Genomic DNA, 18,672 nt, shown 5'->3' with positions numbered 1-18,672 from the left:
AACCAATCCCTTAAAACTGGGTCACGTAACCAACAATCACGAAACTTTTGGGTGTACTGTGGCTTAGGCATCTTGATCTTACTCAATATGAAACTTATTGTATGTATTACTAATAATAAATAAACTTTATATTGGTTCTTTCGCTCAAGTAACTCATAAACCATTTTCGGTTGTATTAGTGGTTAAATTCGTCACTTACCGCTAAGTGGAAGGACTCTAATCCACTAAAAAATCCACTAGCCACTAAAACTAATATTTTTTTCGCCGAACCACATGTCTAAACCACCAGATCTAGTGGAAAATCCACTAAGTTGGCAACACTGTCCTAGAACCCTGCAAAATCAAAGACCTTGTATAGAATAGACGGAGCACATTTAAGACGAAAGAAAAACATAGGTTTTGTCTTTCGCACTCATGTGAGCCGTCATAAGTTAAAAAGAGATAAATATACTATCGTCGTAACGTCTTTTGTACTCGTGTAGCGGGTTTGTTATAGAAACGTACCTATAGTATATGTTTTTGTATCAGAACCACTAGTGCCGTTCCATGTCTTTATCGACATTATTATTGGCTAAATATTTCATGTTAGTCCAAGATCTAAAAAAATATACATTACAAATTGAATGATTAATTAAATACAGAAATAACGACCTAGTATCCATACCTGGGTGGGTAGAACCACAAGTAAATTAGTTAAAACGATACCTATTTGTACCCTGATAGAAAGATACCTAAGAAGAACCGTACGTTGCGGTGACAGATTCAGAACCACTTATTCAACGTAATTATCATGGACAAACTTGTTAAAGGTCAATTTATCATTTTTTAATCTATGTCATTTCGCAAGGTGATATGGCCGAGGAGGTCGAGGACGGTCCATCTAGTCCACATATACTATAGTATCATTTTAATACGACATTGCGGCCACCCTTTGGTTGCTATAAATCACATACCTACCCTTTTATAAAAATTAAATACACGTTTTTCATTGACTTGACCGGAAATCGAATCGGCTCTCGATACAAGAAGTAGACGACCTTCTAGTATATAATAAAAGCAAATACTTCTTTATAAGATTTTTATTCAATATAGTTAGAATACAATGACCACGAAGCACTTAACAATTCCGATTTTTGGTGGTAAAAAAATTTTTCCTCATGTTCACTTTCTTTAGAAGTGTATAGTGTCGGCTCTGGTCGTTATAACTTTACCTGCAAGAATGGCACATATTAACGTGGAGCACACAAATACACAAGAATTACATGTTTACACATTGCACATAGAAGGAATAATCACAGGTACTTACAAAAATAGTTATTCATACTAATTATTTTGTGCAATAGAGATTATTTGTATTGTATTGAATTATTTTTTCCATGCTAATGTAGAATACAAAAACGAAATAGCTGCAAATTCATCTACAAACTTATAACTAAACTTAAACTCACCTTATGTGAGATATGTGAGTGAATATTGTTGGTACTGCATCTCTATGTAATATTTTTGTTTGGTATCCTGCTCGATAGAAAGCAAGATACATCGAAATGTAATTAGCACAGGCTTAAATAAGGAGAAGGCGTCCTTCAGAAGAGAGAATCATCTCGTTTCATGGTCTGAATCCAATTGTTTCTTAATTTCTGGTTTCGTAAATTAGGATATTTAGAAAATCTGGAAAATACAATATATTTATGTAATCTTCATACAAATCGGAAACAGGTCGAAAAATAAATTAAACGAGAATAGAATAACACATGTAGATGATACATTAAAACATAATATTATGTTATCGACATCAAAGGACAACACTACTTATAATACTTTGGGTACATGATCTGTCAAAGCTGATTAACGTAAAATGTGAAATCAATTATTTGTACAAATGTGACGGCTTTGCTGAAAATATGCGTCTGCATCGTGTTTAGGGCTCAATAAACTTTACAAAAACCAGACCACGTAATGTATTTCTTGCACACAAACATGTATTATGTGGTCGATAACTTATCCATGGTGAGACATTGTTTGATCGTTCTCCATTATAACACCCATTCTACTCTCACAACCAATAGCTACGCAAGCCATGGTTCATAATGAATAACTATTTCACAGATTGTTTATATAAAAAGTTAAAATAATGTCCCAAAACACCAAAAAACTAACGGCAGGTTTGGTATCCAGCTGACTACCACAACATCTCAAAACGGTAAACACTGACGTTCTAGACAGCGGTGTTTGTCTATGTTTGTTTCTTTTTTCCACAGAGATTGTTGCCATAGGGAAGAAAGAGAGCTGTGATAGTTTGATCGTCACTCTAAAATATTATCCGTCTATTCTATACAAGGTCTTTGTGCAAAATATTCTGATATAGGTAGGTTCAGAATGTATACAGAATAAACTTACCTTTACTTCTATTCACGGGCTGTCCTCCTGCTTCGTCTCCTCACCCCTTCATCTAGTTTCTGTCTTGAACGGGCATTAGTTAATGGTTATTATCACGTTATTATAATAGCATCGTTAGTATTTGTTTTACAGATAAGTGTTTTAAAAAGTTTGAGTTCTACACGTTGTTTTTGATTGGAGGAAAGGAAATCATGCCGATGGCGCGTTCGTTTCACTGACTGACTTATAGGTAAGTATTTAGTATTAACCTCTTATTAACCGACTTCAAAAAAGAAGGAGCCGTATATTCGTAATGTTAGGGCCCGGTTACCAAATGTAATGTTTATGTTCTCTTTGTCCGTTACAATCATACTTAGTTCATTCTTCAAAGAAAATATTGTGTTGTGACTGATAAAAGGTGTGATGCTCCATCAGGCGACTATAAATATGATATGAAAACAAAATAACTAGTATGTTTATTAAAAGAAATGAATGTTATTTGGGATCCAACCAGGGAGTAGTTCTGCCCAACAGGACCACCACGTGAATCACAAAGATTATAGGATGTAATCAAGCCTACGAATAAAAGAATCGCATTATTGATATAGACCAGAAAGTATCTTCTATGCTCCAATCTTGTTTAGCTGAAAGGGAAATTACAAGGACCAATGACCAAGTATTCTAATACTTGGTCTTTGGGAAAATAAAATTCCCTCGTGTGTTACCGCACTAAAGGGTAATTCGTGAGTTTTAATTAATTTGGCCTAAAGATCTACGCAACCAGGCCAAAAATTTAAAAAAATCGTGAGTTTTAATTTTATAATGGTCACACTGACTTCTGTTTGTCAAATGGTGGTTTATAGGTCGATGTAGTTGTTGTTGGACGTATTTTTGGTTTATTTTACTATAAAATTAATTAATAGTTACATTAATTTATTCTGTAAGAATGTCGTACCAATTATACAGAAACACCACGATTGGTAATACGCTGCAGGAAAGCCTAGACGAACTCATACAAGTAAGTCGTGGACGTCGGCAATTTGCTTTGCTTTGTTGTTGTGGGTTACGTCTCCTATTGATGTTGTTGAATTGTTTCAGTATGGGCAGATAACGCCTGGTTTGGCTATGAAAGTGTTGTTGCAGTTCGATAAGTCTATCAACCAGGCATTATCGAATAGAGTCAAGTCTAGACTAACCTTCAAAGCAGGAAAATTAAATACTTATAGGTGAGACCATATTTTTACAAGTTCAATCTACATAGGAAGTTGTTTACGCCTACAATTGTTTGTATTGATATTTGTACTATTATAATATACATTTTTAGACAATTTTGTTATGTACTTTTTGCAGATTTTGTGACAATGTTTGGACGTTTATGTTAAATGATGTAGAGTTCAGAGAGGTCCAAGAAGTGGCTAAAGTAGATAAGGTTAAAATAGTGGCTTGTGATGGCAAGAGTAAGTATTTATTTTTCTATGTGTTTAATAGTTCTATAACAATGTTTTTCAATTAAACAGAAAAAGCAATGTTTCTTTACTAAGAAACTGCCAGCTCGCTTTAACCTCAGTTTTTGTAATACTTTTCTATTTTATTTAGGTAGATAATTAAAAGTCCGATTATTATTTTCCAAACTCATTCAAATACTCTGCTGTGGGACTCAAACACTCATCGTTCATAGGCAAAAAATCACATTATTTCTTTAGTATCTATCCATTTACAGAAATTGCTCTTCTGTATTCTATACTGTGTACTACTGCTTGAATTTTCGTCCAGTTAGTGATTGCCAACAGAAGCAAACTAATGGCAAGATAAACTTGGAAGTAAAACTTAATTTATTTTTACAGATGTGGAGGACCGAAGATAGTGTTAAACTAGAATTTTAAAATTAAATTAATAACAATGTACTTTCTCAAACATGTATCTCAAAATATTTGTTTTAAATTACAAATCCGTAACTCTTTGAATGTAATATAATCCTGTTTCAATATATCTGGGTGTATATGTATTTAAATATTTTTAATACCAACCTTCAAGAAATAAATTATGTAAGTGAGCAATATAGTAGTTTCAATATTATTGCAATGATTGGTGGTTTAACTATGGTACGGTGGAATAAATAATGAAATGCTGTAACATCTAACCACAATAATTAATGAGATGTGTAGTTTTGTTGTTGTTGGCATGTACTAACAAAGTTTATTGCATTAAAACATTTCAGTTTTATTAGAATGCTGTTTAGTAGTGTTGCCGAAAAATCGATAGTTTTACTATCGATAGTAAACAACCAAAATCATCTACCCAACCGATAGGCCTATCGATAGTATCGATAGCTCTTTTTTGGCGAAACTATTGATAAGCAACAATAGTATCGATAGTTACAAGATGAAAAACTGTCGATAGTTAAAAAACTATCAATACTATCGCTCTTCGATATAGAGTAAGCTATCGATAGGGACCTTAATTTCGATAGTATTGTAAAAAATCCTACCCGAATTGTAGACTTCAAAACCAAACATCCACTGCGAAAACACCCACGAAACATAAAATATATTAAAGACGAGCTTTAAAATAGTGTGAATTGTTGCACACAATGCTTCATTCAATACTATCGAAATTAAGGTCACTATCGATTGTACAAAACTATCGATAGTATCGATAGCTTGCGCAATATCGATGAGTGATACTATCGATAGTTTTTCATTTCTCAACTATCGATAGTATCGTTACTTATCAATAGTATCGCTAAAAAATAGCAATCGATACTATCGATTAATTATCGATACTAACGTTTTTTGGTAGACTATCGATAGTTCGATCGAAAACTATCGATAGGGCGCTATCGAGCGGCAACACTACTGTTTAGTAGGAATGGAAATGCAAATAAAACAAATAATTCTCATGATAGTTATATTAAAAGCCTAGAAAAATGATTACACATTTATACATAGTATTTACAGATTAAACATTGTCCCATTATCAAATCTATATTGTTTAGGTGTCATTTTTATACATAACTATTGTTATAAGCATTAGGAGTTGCAGTATGGTAACAATCCAGTTTTCTTGTGTACAAAGTATATTTACAAAATTAATTACTTTCAAATACAATTCTAATAACAATATAAATCAAGAGCAACAGATGTGTTATTAGAACACAAACAAAATTTACAAGGGATTCATGGAGCCCTAAATAAAAAAATCACTATGAAATAATTCAACAATTATATAACTGGCTATAACCAACCACAGGACTAACTCAGACAATATTTTATGCTAATCAGTCTGATTGCATTAAAATATCCAATACTAACTATGTGTATAGAAAACTTCCTGAGGTAGTCCTGTGTCATAGAACACGTCTTAGAAATACACCAAACCTCCAGCACCCTGAGCACAAAATTTTGAGCCATCACCGTGTTATGACGTAATGTAATCGTTCTAACAATACAACTGCACGTGCGGTACTTGTACCTCTTGCAAATTTTAACATTCTTTGTTATAATCGCTCACATACAGCAGTCGAAAACAAGAAAATAAATGAAATTAAACACTTATCTCACTGATAGCTTTTGTAAACCGTCTAACGTAAACTACTTATTTGCGTATGGCAATAATCATACATGTCGCTATTAGTCGATAAAAAAGGTCTTTGAGCTAGTTTCGCGTGCACCTGTCGGTGTTCAGGCGCAGTAGGTGGGCGGCGCGGTGAGGTCGGCGAGCAGGTCGAGCTCGTCCTCGCTGAGGTTGTCGCGGTGGCGCGGCCAGTCGTCGTGGTGCGTGCGCCGGAACTCGGCCAGCGCCGCGCGGATGGTGGCGGGCACCGGGTCGGGCGCGCTCGTGTGCCGCGCCAGCTCCGCCAGCACCGCGCCCAGCGCCGGGCCCAGGCTGTAGGGCCGCGACGTGAGGTAGGCGCACAGCCCCAGCACGCCGCAGTGCCGCTCCACGGGCTCGGGCGCGCGGCAGCTGCGCGTCAGCGTGCGCAGCGTGCGGCGCTCGTCGGGCAGCGCGCGGCAGTGCATCAGCCCCGTCAGCAGCTTGGCGGCCGCGGCGCGGACCTCCACGCGCGGGTCCCGCATCAGCTGCAGCGCGAAGCGCTCGGCCCGCTCCGCGCGCGGGGCGCGCTCGAACAGCATCGGCAGCCCGTAGAACAGCAGCGGCTGCGCGAAGTCCAGGCACGCGAGCCGCGCCCACCACGAGCGGCCCGTCGCGAGCTCCTCGAGCACGGCGAGCGCGGCGTCGAAGTTGTCGCCCGAGTGGTGGTGGCGCGCCAGGCTCGCGAGGAAGCCGTCGGCGGCCCGCGGCAGCTCGTCGTGCGGCTGCGGCGGGCCGCGCGCCGCCAGCGCGCACGCCAGCGGCACCAGCGAGTACTGCGCCTCCGTGCCGCCGTTGACGCCGCGCACGATGACGCCCATGCAGCCGCGCAGCACCGTGGTCAGCAGGCTGACGGCGCGCGCATGCTCGGCGGCGCGCGGCGCCGAGCAGTCCCCGGCCAGGCGCAGCGCGTCGTCCAGCCGCGCGGCCAGCTGGCGGCCCAGAGCCCGCGCCGCCGCGCCGCCCGCCTCGCCCGGCGCCGCCTCGTCCGCGCCCGGCGCCTCCGGCGACAGCCGCGCCACGGCCACCTGCACGTGCTGCGGCACGCGGCCCACCAGCGCCGGCCGCTCGTCGGGCGAGGCGCACGCGGCGGGCGGGGCGGCGCGCGGCGCGGCGGCCGGCGCCGACGACGTCGCCGTCTTGACGACGATGTCGCCGTTTTCGTCGTAGAGCGCGGCGAGGCGCGGCCGCACGGCGTCCAGGAACTCTCGGAGGCTCGGCGCGCCGCCGCGCTCGCCGCCCGGGAACACGAGCTCCGTGTCGAAGATCGTCATGAGGATGCTCCCGACGGTCTCGCGCACGTTCTGGTAGGGGTGCTGGATGTAGTCGGCCTCGTCGAGGCGGCGCAGCAGCGCGGCGGCCAGGGGCGCGGCGCGCCACGTGAGCGAGCCCAGCGCACCCTGCAGCGCGTAGAGGCGCGCGCACACCACGAAGGACGTGTGCTGGTCGGGCTCGGCCGCGGCGCGCGCGGCGGGCGCGCACAGCGCCAGCAGCGCCTGCAGCGTGGCGGCGCCGCGCCGCGGGTCCAGCTTCTCCACGCCGGTGGCCAGGCACGTGCCCCAGTCCTCCATGGTCTCGGGCGTGACGGCGGCCAGCCCGGCGCGCAGCACGCCCAGCGCGGCGGCGTGCGCGGCCAGCGCGCGGGCCCGCGGCCAGTAGCGCGGCGCCCGCAGCGCGGCCGCCGCCACCTCGGCCGCGAAGCGCTGCGGCGCCTCCTGCGGGTCCGCGGCGCAGCGCAGCGCGTGCGCCACCAGCCGGTCCATCACGCGCTCGCCGAACTGCGCGAACAGCATGCGGAACATTGCGAACCGGACGCCGCTGAACTTGTCCTTGCCCTTCTTTTCCTCGACGGTGAGGAAGCGCACGAGGCGCTCGACGTTCGCCTCGTCGACGAAGAACTCGTAGATGTACCGCTCGCCCTCCTCCATGTCCTCCGGGTCGAGGTCGAGAGCGAAGGACTGCTCGCGCATCGGGGCGGCGACCTCGATCCGTTCCGGCCACGCGTAGAAGCCGACGCAGGGGTTCCGCAGCCACGGGCGGTCCCACTCCTCGTCGGTTTGCGGCGTGGAGTCCTCGGCCCAGATCGCCCACTCGAGATCCGGCCGATAGCCGGGCACGCGCCGCTCGGGCCGCGGCACGCCCGCCACCTCGTACGGGTCCACCTTAATCTTTTTGAGCGGTCGTTTGCGCTGCTTGAGGGCGTACTGCGTGAGGCGCTGCGCGGAGCGGCGCACGGCGATGTCGTCGTGCAGCAGCGAGCGCACCACGAGGCGCACGGCGCGGGCCGGGTACGGCGTCTGCACGGACGGGCACAGCGTCAGCATCTGCATGGCCAGCTCGAGCCGGCGCCACGTCACGCCCGGCGCCTCCGCCACCGCCACCACCTGGTGCACCAGCTGCAGGTACATGTCCTCCCAGCGCGCGGCCGCCGCCGCCTCCCGCGCCGCCGCCCCCGCCAGCTGCGCCTGCAGCCCCGGCTCGGCCAGCCGCCGCGGGCCCAGCAGCGCCCGCGCCGCCTCCACCGCGCCCGCGGACATCGTCAGCCGCGTGTTCACTGTCGGGAACTGCCGGTGCAGCGTGTCCGCGAACGCCTGCTCCAGCTTGATGATGCTCGGCTTCTCGCTGAGCGGCGCGTTGAGGATCGCCGGCCACAGCGTACGCGCCGTCTCCCAGTCCTGCTTGGCCACCAGCGGGCCGGTGCGCGGGCCCAGCATGACGTAGAGCGCGCCCTTGTGCCGCGCGTGCCACTCGTCGCCCTCGCCGCCCGCCGCCAGCAGCGCGGCCAGGCGCGGCACCAGCGCGCGGTACGAGTACGGGTAGTGCGCCAGCATCCAGTAGAGGCGCGCCTGCGCCTGCAGCCGCACCGAGCTGTACGTGTGCAGCGCCAGGTCCAGCAGCGCGTGCAGCGCGGCCAGCGCCGTGGGCGCGATGCCCGCGTCGCACACCAGGTCGTAGCGCGCCTCGTCCTGCAGGCGCGCCGCGTCGGCCAGCAGCGAGCGCAGCCGCGCCGGCGCGGCCGCGGCGCGGGCGGCGCCCCCGTGGCCGTCCAGCGCCCGCTCCAGCGCGCCGTACGAGCGCAGCCGCGCCTCCAGCCCTGGCCCACCGCCCACGCGCTGCCCCTTCAGCGCCACTACGCGCTCCCACACCTGCACCAGCATCTCCAGGCCGCGCGTGTCGTCGCTGCGCTCGGCCAGCAGGCGCGCCTGCACCTCGCCCAGCAGGTGCGTCAGTTCCCGGCGCACGTTGTCCCCGTCCAGCGTCACGTGGTGGCGCACGCCGCTCGTCAGCGGGATCTCGGTGGCGGGCGCGACAGACTCCATGAGCGGCGCCGGCGCCTCGTCCGGGGGTGGCAGGAAGTTGCTCGCCGACAATACTGCGTTGATGATGTACAAGCTGCGCAGGCGTCGCTCGCGGCACATATCGCGCTCGCCGGCCAGCCACTGCCGCAGCCGGGTCAGCTCCGGCTTCAGGTACCGGTCGACGAGCATCTGCGCGCACTCTGCCTCTTCTTCGCCAGGTATGTGCCACTTGAAGTCGGCCTCCTTCAGCAGGCAGCCGTGGCCCCACTCCCGCACCGGCAGCCAGTCCACCGGGGCGCTCGCGTAGTCCTTCGGGGAGCTCCTCCATTCTTTCAGATCGACGGCGCAGAGGGAAGAGAAGATGTGACTCAGAATGGTGGCAGCGCGGGTGATGGCGTAGTTGGCGTGGAGACGCAGCGCGCGGTCGAGCACGGGCGTGATCAGCGGCACGTAGGGCAGCAGCGCGGCGCCGTCGCACTTGACCACGTGCAGCAGCAGCACGAGCCGGTACAGCAGGTCGCGCGGCGGGTTCTCGTCGCGCAGCGCGTCGTCGGGCGCCAGCAGCTCGGCCAGCTGGCTGCACAGCGCCGGCACCACGGCCGCCAGCGTCGCGGCCGGCTCCACGCGCGCGAACACGCGCAGCAGCACGCCCACCATGCTGCCCGCCACGCTCGTCTCGAACGTCGACTCGGTCGCGAACGCGCGGAACTTGCGGAGCGCTTCCGCGAAGATCTTCGGCGAGCACTGCATCAGCACGGCGGTGGCGGCCGACGAGATCGCCGCCTCCACCACCGCGTCCGTCTTGCTGCGGCCCCAGTCCGAATCCTTAGTGTCCAGCCGTACGTTTTCGAGTGTGCTCGACTCGATGATGCCGAACAGCCGCTCGAGGAAAACGAGCACGAAGTCCTCGAAGCCGGCGGTGGACTCGCAGGTGAGGAGCTCCTCCTCGGTGAGGTCCGGCCAGTGGTCGGCGGCGGAGCTGCAGTCGACGATGGGAACCATCCAGGCGAAGATGAGTATGAAGTGGAGGGTGACGAGGGTTTTCTTAAGGTCGTTGGGGTCGAGGCCGGGCAGCACGGCCAGCAACAGCGGCACGACGTGCGTGGGCCCGGCAGGGTAGCCGGCGTCGGCGCCGCGCAGCAGCGGGCGCGCCACGGCCGCCACGGCGGTCATGGCGGCGGTGACGCGGTGCGGCTCCGTGAGCGACGTGAGCGCCACCTGCAGCTTCTCCACGAGCGGCGGCACCACGGCGGCGGGCCGCAGCGTGGCCAGGTCGTGCAGCGCCGACGAGATGTCCAGCGACCCGGTGCGCGAGTACAGTCCCGCCAGCGTCGGCTCCAGCAAGATATTCACCAGTTCTGTGATGTCCTCGTCTCTCAGCTTGTACTCCTCCGGTGTCTGGTTTTCCCAGCTCTTTTTGAAACGCTTCTCGCGTTCTCGACGAACTCTGCAAAGAAATCAAATATTATCAAATCTGAAAACAATAGACCTGGGACAGCAGACAGTTTAGCACAAGTGAGAATCGCAAGTTTGAACTACACTAACAGTCACACAGACAGAAAGGCGCCATAGGTCCGAAGAGCCAAATCTTCTCGTCTCTTTTGCTCCAATGTTACTCAACATTGAACATACTTATATATTTCTATAACGGTGACATTACCTGACAAGAAACTCTCTCGCAAGTTTCCGCAAAAGGTCCCTAAGTTTGAAGGACCAACGTCCCTGGTTTGCACTGTGGAGGTAGCTCTCGACTCCGGCTAGGAAGCTGCGAAGGTGCCCTAGTACCACGCCGTCTGGTCGTATGCTCCATACTATCCATGCTGCTATGTGCTTTGTATCTGTTAAGAAGTTCAGTTGTTAGAAACTTGTTGTGTTACAATATGTTTGATTTTATAGCTAGAATCTGTTGGTCAATATGACGTAGAATTCAGAACACTGCGATGTTTCCTATTTATGAATAATAGAAACAAATTTTGTATTGGGCTACTACAAATTTTGATAACACATGATAATTATAGTTGATGGTATTTGAAATTTACTTTCTAACCGACTTTAAAAAAGAAGAGGATCTCAATTAGACGCAACAAAAACACTGTGGCGTCATGAAAATGGGTCATGTTCAACCAAAACGGATCATTTATAGTAGAAAGACCATAAAAGGACATAATAAAGATGAACTTCTCTTACATAGTGAGTAGTTCTTGGAGAACTGCATGTCCTTATAGCTGACGGGCAGGTTGAGCGCGTGCAGGAACCGCATGAACATCTTGGGCACGTGCGGCGTCCAGTCTACCGCGCCCGGGTTGCGCTTCGCCAGGCCCGCGAAGATCGTCATCACGTCCTGGGGAAATAAACCATTATGTGCAAAAAAACATCTATATAGCATAACATGACATAAGCGACTTTATCCCAATTGGGGTAGTCAAAGGTACATCATCACACGTCAACGAGCAAGTGGCGTTGCTTTTACTTTTCATCTGGACTCTTGGTAGGCTTATCGGACCATCCTCAGACATGTATAACATTACCCCAGATTCCCTATTTTCCCGATCAAATAGGGAATACCATATTATCGAAATCTACAATACATCTCAGAAAAAACAAGCCGATTCTATAAGTTACCTGCCTGCGATAAAATGTCCCACAAAAACCAGGCATTTGCAGGAGAGTCTTACCGAAACACCACATTGCGCGTTGTAGCAGGTATCCCATAGCGTCATGAGCTCGTCGAACCACAACAGATGACCGTGTTCGGCATGTTGCGGACGCAGGGCGACTGGCAGGAACACTGCTAGGTGCACCAGGGTCTGAGTGTCGTTGGACCACGGGCACACTTGCGGCAGAAACTCTGCTAGGATCTCTTTGGTTGCTGATAGCTCGAAATATCTGGGAAATACGTTGAGAAGTTTATAACCTATAGTTTATAAGAAGCTCCAAGATGTTGCATACTTGTGAACAGTCTCGTTAATGAGGTTTTGACAGCGCGTATTGTTCAAACGGGAGACGTTGGTCCCACACCACATTTGACATTATTAATGTTATGTAGACCAGGCGACTACGAAGCGACATCTGCGGGCCTAGCACTGTAAGAACGCGACTCTTTCTCGCCGGGACAGAGATCATCTGTCTCTCTTTGTGCAGTACTGTGAGAGAGTGACAGGTGACGTATGCCGAGGCGAGAAAGAGTCGCGCGCTTACGGTGCTAAGCCCTCTGGTGTCAGAAAAACTCTCAAATAGCCTCGTTAGCAGCAGTTATACTGTTTTGAATCTTTACAAAGGTACGTGACGTTGGTACATGTTTCATTTTGTGAATAACAAGGTCATTTAATTTTTTTATGTTCTTTTTTAACTTAATAAAATTTTACTCATATTACCTGACTGTGTGAACAAGTAGGTATGTATACGCGATTATCTTCGGTGTTTTCTAAATGATTTTAGCAATGATTAAAGAAAACTTATTTTTTTTTGGTTTTACACTTTGTAGTCATTGAATTATTATTAGATAATGTGACAAAAAGATTACTTACGGTCTTGCACTCTTGACCATCGACATGTACGATCCTTCCAGAGACCTGTAATCAAAACAAAATTATGTCACAAATGTAATATAAGAGACATGACATCCCAAACACCTTTACCCACCAAACACCATGTTTTATAACGAGTAAGGCAATGTGATGGGTATCTATTTATGAGTTGTATTTATTAGGCGACAGAAGTGTTTGCTATATATCTTGAAGCGTACAATAGATTAGAATATAAAACTTCAGACTTATTTCATTTTCAAAAGGGTGAGATTCCTCAGTGCTCCTTATTTGTCTCACCAAATAGACCAAACTGGCCAAGTAAAATCTGGTACAAACAAACTAGATGGTATTTGATGTGTGTGCCGACAAACGCTAGTTGAAATTAGAAAACAAAATCTCTCGGTAACCTTTAAGTCTCAATAATTTTAATAATTTGGCAAATGATATCAGCTGTCGCCTAATAAACACCCGGGTGAACCCAACGCCGTAGCCACCGTGTGCCAAGACCGAAATGATACGGCTGAAAATTACGTCGGCAATTCATCTTCGCTGGGTCCTGCCATGCCCAGCAAGTGCATGGCGTCTTCCAGACCGTCCCCCGACAGGAACTTGCGCACCAAGTCTAGCATGTTGGCGCTCCCCTGGCCTTGCGGGCAAGAGGGTTTCAGCCTAAACATGTACACAGGAAGGGTTTGTTAATCACTTCCTGAAGCCATAGCGTAGCACCCGCACATCGCGCCCGACGCGGTTAATAAGCCAACTCTATTGGCTACACCATAAACTCATTATATTCTCTTGGCGTAATATGCTACCAGCTTACCGCGCGCGACGCTATAACTGAGCGAATAGAATAGGTTTATTTGTCGCGTGGGTAACATTTATCGCGCCGCCCGGGATATGCGAGTACAGTGCTACAGGGTAGTGACCTTCTGTTCAGGCTTGATCATGTTATTAAAAGCAAGCGTAATATACGTGCTTGCTTGTGATAATAAATAACAATATCATATTTTAAATAGCGAGTTAGGCATTAACTTTGCTGTTTTAATCACATTTTGTGTTCAAACTCAAAGATAGACGATAAAGAAACCATTACGAATTCTTGTTAATTGAGTATTAGAGGAGGATGTTATAAGCGGAACTGTAGATTACTTACGTGTTATAATGATACATGCCGATATGTGTGGCGCTCTTGTCGAATATTTTCTTTCCTAGCTCATAGAGCGGCCGCCAAGGCAACGTCAGCTCCTCCGGCGAAATCAAATGTCTTTTCCTAAAATAAACATACATTAAAGTTTTATTTGTTCTTATTATAAATCTACTTTCTTCCCTAGCGGTCTAAGATTAGTTAATGTCAAGTGCTTCATGCCAAGATAAATTAAAAATAAAAATATATCAATCAATATTGTTACAACTAGGGCTTAGACAATTCAGTCGTAAATGTTGTTTATATTGGCATTATTGGCAATCAACCTTTTGTTTCTATCTTATAAAGGGCAATGTTACTTTTACAATAAGATTCCCACTGACATTCAAAATTATTTTTTTAATCTTAACAAATTAGTTTTACGTAACTAGGTGAGCTATCTTCCACTTCTGTTTGATGCAATATTTATGGGACACCCTGCACTTTTATAGAAATTGATTAACAACTGAATAAAGATAGATATTTGTGAGTTTGAATTATTTTGTTCTCATATTATGCAACAAGCATTACTGCTGCTGCAGTCTGGCTGCTGGCTTATTAACAACATAATAACATTGCAAATAGGCATGCACAAGTTTGATGTATTCTTAGACCCTGTGTTATCGTTATTATGTTATAGTAAATATTTAAGAGCTTGGAGCTATACTTATATGAGATTGATAATGTATTAAAACTGAGCTATTGTGGTATCTAATCTCCGATACATAAGGATATGTTAAGAACTAAAGATTTTATCGATAAAAAAAACTTATTTGATACTTACTTAGTGAGCATCAGGAATAAAGTGGCGAGTTTGTGAACTTTGCATGGCTCTAAATCCGGAACAAGCGCAAGTTCGTACGCTAATTTTATGAACGCTATGTGATCTTCTTTGCTGAATTTCATGCCATATATTCTTATAAATCTGAAAAAATAAAACGTGTTCCAGATTTGAAAATAATATTTTTAAAATTAAGATGTTGGAAGAGGTCCTAATCCTAATCAGTGTGTTTATTATAAGGCTGTTTTGTTCTGTAGTGTTTTGTCTGTTTTGCTGTTGTTTACTTTTCTATGGAAGATTGTTGTAAGTTCATGTAGTAGTAGCATGTAAATTATGTAAATTCTATGATAATAGTATGACATCTTTACCTAGCTTAGGATAAACAAAGCTGACATGAATACTCATAGACCCACCCCAATAGGAAATACGATTTACGCGAATGAGTTATAAGTACATGATGTGTATTACGTAACATACATTCTCGACCAACACCACTTTTGTTACTAGATATTGTGTAAGTTTTACATTTCATATATATATTTTTGTTGTAACATCCTATAATAATAAAATATTTTCTTTGTTTCTTTATGAAGAATTCGAAACTCTAATTGTAAATCTTTATATTACATTAAAAAGTTATAAGTAATAAAACATTTTTTTTAAATTAAACTACCTAAAATACAATGCATAAATCTATTACGCTTTTGTTTCACTTTATTGCATACAATTTGTACACATCACAAACAATGAAAAACTTCAAGTCATCTTGCATAAATGTACACATATTTTCCTTTGTGTATTATACAGGCTTTATAATGACTGAAGTTGCAGACATTTATAATTTTGAAATGCATTTTTGTTTTTATTATGATTATGGGTATTTAAAGTTGATATTTATAATAGTACATAACATAATAAATACTTTATTACACACACATGACATAAATAAAGCAATAGTAATATAAAATAAAAGTAGGTTGAATGTATAGGTCAACAGGAAATTTTTGAGAACCCAATAGGAACATTATAATCAATATCATCATCATCAATCAGCAAATATATAATACAAAAAAATATGTTTTCATTATCATTTCAAAATACATACATAAATTCATTCAGGGGTCTTTGGCAGCTCAAACCATTAACCCTGACACCAGGGTTGATGGGGTTGGTAATCCACCTCACAACCCACACAATATAAGAAGAATTCATTCCTTTATGAGGTGGGCAGATCCATAAGTAATAAGAAGACTTTTTTATGGCTGATTCCTGGTAGTGGTTGCCTAGAAGAAATTGCTTCAGAGCAATAAGGCCGCCCATTTGTACTGTTGCTAAATGTTTGTATGTTTTGTTTGTGTGCAGTAAAGTATATTTGATTTGATTGGAGACTATTTGCAGCCACTTCTGATACAAACTCCTGTGATGGATTAGTAAAAAAAGGATATTAAAAATGGTCATAAACTAGTGACAGATACAGTACATACAATGTATCTGTAGTGAATGGCAAGAAGGTCAATAACAACATTTTAGGAAGTGCTGGGCGCTTGCCAAATATCTCAGACACCAACCCTGCCAAAGGTTAATCCTAAACCAATCTCAATGAACAATTGTTCTAATGTTTAGGCACAAAATTACCTGCATTTTGTTTTAGGTATACTTCCTGGAATTATATAACTTTGTAATAGACACATTGATGAATTTTAAATAAAACATATTTTTATACCAAGTTAACTTTAAGTATAAAAATAAAACAAATTCAATGATGCCTTCTTGAGTGAATTTGCATATTTTTTATACAACAATACTTCCTTATTGCCCAACTACTGAGGGACTTTTCAGGCTACATTCTCAAAGACAATATAGATGGCGCTGTTTAGATTTAACATATTAATTACCCATTTTCTCATAGCTCGGGTACATACTAGGTATACAGAGGCATATTTAAAAATAATTGTTGCTTGATATTTGGATCAGATATCATCATCATCATCACCAGCCCATTAACGTCCCCACTGCTGGGGCACAGGCCTTCCCTATTGATGGATAGGGAGGATCAGATATATATAGAATTATTCCTTCTCTTTATTTTGATCAGAATAATAATGGATGGAAGATGTGTTGTGCCCGGATGTAAGGTTATCATTTATACCCAAAAACAAAGATAAAAGATGTTTGTTATCCATGATTTTTTTTTCAATACCCTCTATTGCAATATTGAATATATACCAAAACTATACTTTTTTAATTTACCTTCTTTTAAATATAGTAATTTTAATGATTCCATACAGTCAAAATTTTCCTGTATGATTTACATCAACAACTAATACAGTATATTCTATTCATCTTCATCTTATATTACTTTTTTCCTTAATATTTTCTTGTTTAAGGAATAAAAAATGCAAGATGCATTTTTAGGTTTTTTCTAGGTAGGGGATGTGCTAGGTAGGTAGGTGTATTCTATAAAACATGACTTGTGATTTTGCCCTGTCAGTGTAAAGAGGACTATAACAATACTTATATCTATTGACATTTACAGTGAAAACTTCCTCACATTATTAATACCTAGGTACTTCTGTTACTGTTTTATTAACATAATATTTTCTCATCTTTTATTAAAAGATGGGCTTAATTTAGGTCTGTAATTCCTATTGGCCAGAACAACAAATTTATTAAAATAAAATTCTTGATAAAAGGCTTTTGTTTGATCACAATTCTGAAAGTATCACATAATGCAGAAAATAGACAGATGTGACTATTGTAAGCTTTGTTTACTTATGTTGGAGTTTAATTTTGTTACTAAGTTTTATAAAGTTAAACAGTTTTAATTACCTCCAAATGTAGTGATAACAACAAGTTCTTATTGAAGTTCTTATTTTAATATTTGTTTAATATGTTGTATTACTTTTGTTCAATTTAAATAAATATTTCCAAAGTACCATATGTTGCCTAAGTGTTACAAGTGTTGCGAGTCCTAATGTTTTGGCATTGTCATGTTTAAGACAAAGTGTTTCATGTTTTTTTCCTAACAATAGTAGTGTGCATAATTACTTCATGAGTCTGGAGGACCATACGCCGCAGCCGGGCTTCATCTCGCGCAGCAGGACTGCACGCCCCAGGTTCGTCTTCACCTGCTCCAAGAATATCTTGGACTCCTCGTCCAGTTCGGAAGCATATGGCAGCAGCCGGTTCGTCACTATTTCCATCTGTGGCTTGAAACCCAGCTCCCGTGCCCGCTCCGGACATGTTACCAGGACCTCGAACTCGTCGTCTTGAATCATTATCACCGATTTACAATACCAAAAACTACCAAGTCATCAGCCAATATGTTCGACCCTCACTGACGTAGATCATGAGCACGGCAGGTTTACGCACGACGGTAGCTTGCGAATAACAATTTACATGTATTGTCCGTCATCAAATTACACAAGTCATTGAAAATAAAATTGATCAAGAAAACCGATTCAGTCGAAAGATACGTTCCATTTCACGAATTTTGACAGTTCAATGATGAACTGTCATCATTTGCGTCATCGTAGTGACGTCACAACCTTTCCGTTTCACGCATTAACGCATGATTTTCAACTTTTGATGTTATATTTTTTATTTTCGTTCTGAAATGAAGGACTTTCCAGCCTACGTTCTCTAAATTTTTTTTTGTTTGGGGTACATAATTATTCATAAACATAATCAATAAAAATATTTGTTGCTTGATATTTGGATCAGATTTGTATAGAATAATGTTCCTACCCATATTGCTTCTCTTTATTTTGATCAGAATAATAATGGGTGAAAGATATGTTGTGCGGTGTAATAGGGTCCTCATTTATACCTAAAAACAAAGATAAAAGATGCATAATTATATCTGTTATCCACGAATGTAAAACTGTACAGCACCACCTGTATTTTTTTGGGGCC

At 44.5% G+C, this 18,672-nt stretch overlaps 2 protein-coding genes across 2 annotated transcripts; one reads left to right on the top strand and one right to left on the bottom strand.

Annotated features, from left to right (window-relative positions):
• Positions 1-3,207: 3,207 nt before the first annotated feature.
• On the top strand, positions 3,208-4,423 carry LOC126374961 (transcription initiation factor IIA subunit 2). The gene is made up of 4 exons (XM_050021758.1): positions 3,208-3,394; positions 3,475-3,602; positions 3,727-3,833; positions 4,221-4,423. The coding sequence occupies exons 1-4, from the start codon at positions 3,323-3,325 to the stop codon at positions 4,238-4,240; spliced, it is 327 nt and encodes a 108-aa protein (XP_049877715.1). The 5' UTR covers positions 3,208-3,322; the 3' UTR covers positions 4,241-4,423.
• Positions 4,424-5,269: 846 nt separating this feature from the next.
• Positions 5,270-18,284, bottom strand: LOC126374959 (proteasome activator complex subunit 4B-like). The gene is made up of 9 exons (XM_050021756.1): positions 17,806-18,284; positions 14,761-14,901; positions 13,947-14,063; positions 13,325-13,462; positions 12,794-12,838; positions 11,942-12,152; positions 11,454-11,607; positions 10,927-11,104; positions 5,270-10,713 (listed from the first exon to the last, which is right to left on the bottom strand). The coding sequence occupies exons 1-9, from the start codon at positions 18,033-18,035 to the stop codon at positions 6,057-6,059; spliced, it is 5,871 nt and encodes a 1,956-aa protein (XP_049877713.1). The 5' UTR covers positions 18,036-18,284; the 3' UTR covers positions 5,270-6,056.
• Between the last annotated feature and the right edge of the window lie 388 nt (positions 18,285-18,672).

This window comes from Pectinophora gossypiella, chromosome 18 (assembly GCF_024362695.1).
Source record: "Pectinophora gossypiella chromosome 18, ilPecGoss1.1, whole genome shotgun sequence".
Taxonomy (NCBI): Eukaryota; Metazoa; Arthropoda; class Insecta; order Lepidoptera; family Gelechiidae; genus Pectinophora; species Pectinophora gossypiella.
The sequence above is the reverse complement of the archived record's forward strand: the minus strand, read 5'-3'. Positions and strand labels throughout refer to the sequence as shown.

What these genes read in the sequence shown, in the direction of transcription:
- LOC126374959 (XM_050021756.1), bottom strand. Translation starts at nt 18,035, where the DNA reads ATGATTCAAGACGACGAGTTCGAGGTCCTGGTAACATGTCCGGAGCGG. An exon ending in TTATTCCTGATGCTCACTAA is followed by an intron (nt 14,064 to 14,760) that starts GTAAGTATCAAA and finishes TGTTTATTTTAG; the next exon opens with GAAAAGACATTTGATTTCGC. An exon ending in ATGGTCAAGAGTGCAAGACC is followed by an intron (nt 12,153 to 12,793) that starts GTAAGTAATCTT and finishes CGTATTTCCCAG; the next exon opens with ATATTTCGAGCTATCAGCAA.
- LOC126374961 (XM_050021758.1), top strand. Translation starts at nt 3,323, where the DNA reads ATGTCGTACCAATTATACAGAAACACCACGATTGGTAATACGCTGCAG. An exon ending in GGAAAATTAAATACTTATAG is followed by an intron (nt 3,603 to 3,726) that starts GTGAGACCATAT and finishes TACTTTTTGCAG; the next exon opens with ATTTTGTGACAATGTTTGGA. An exon ending in AGTGGCTTGTGATGGCAAGA is followed by an intron (nt 3,834 to 4,220) that starts GTAAGTATTTAT and finishes TTATTTTTACAG; the next exon opens with ATGTGGAGGACCGAAGATAG.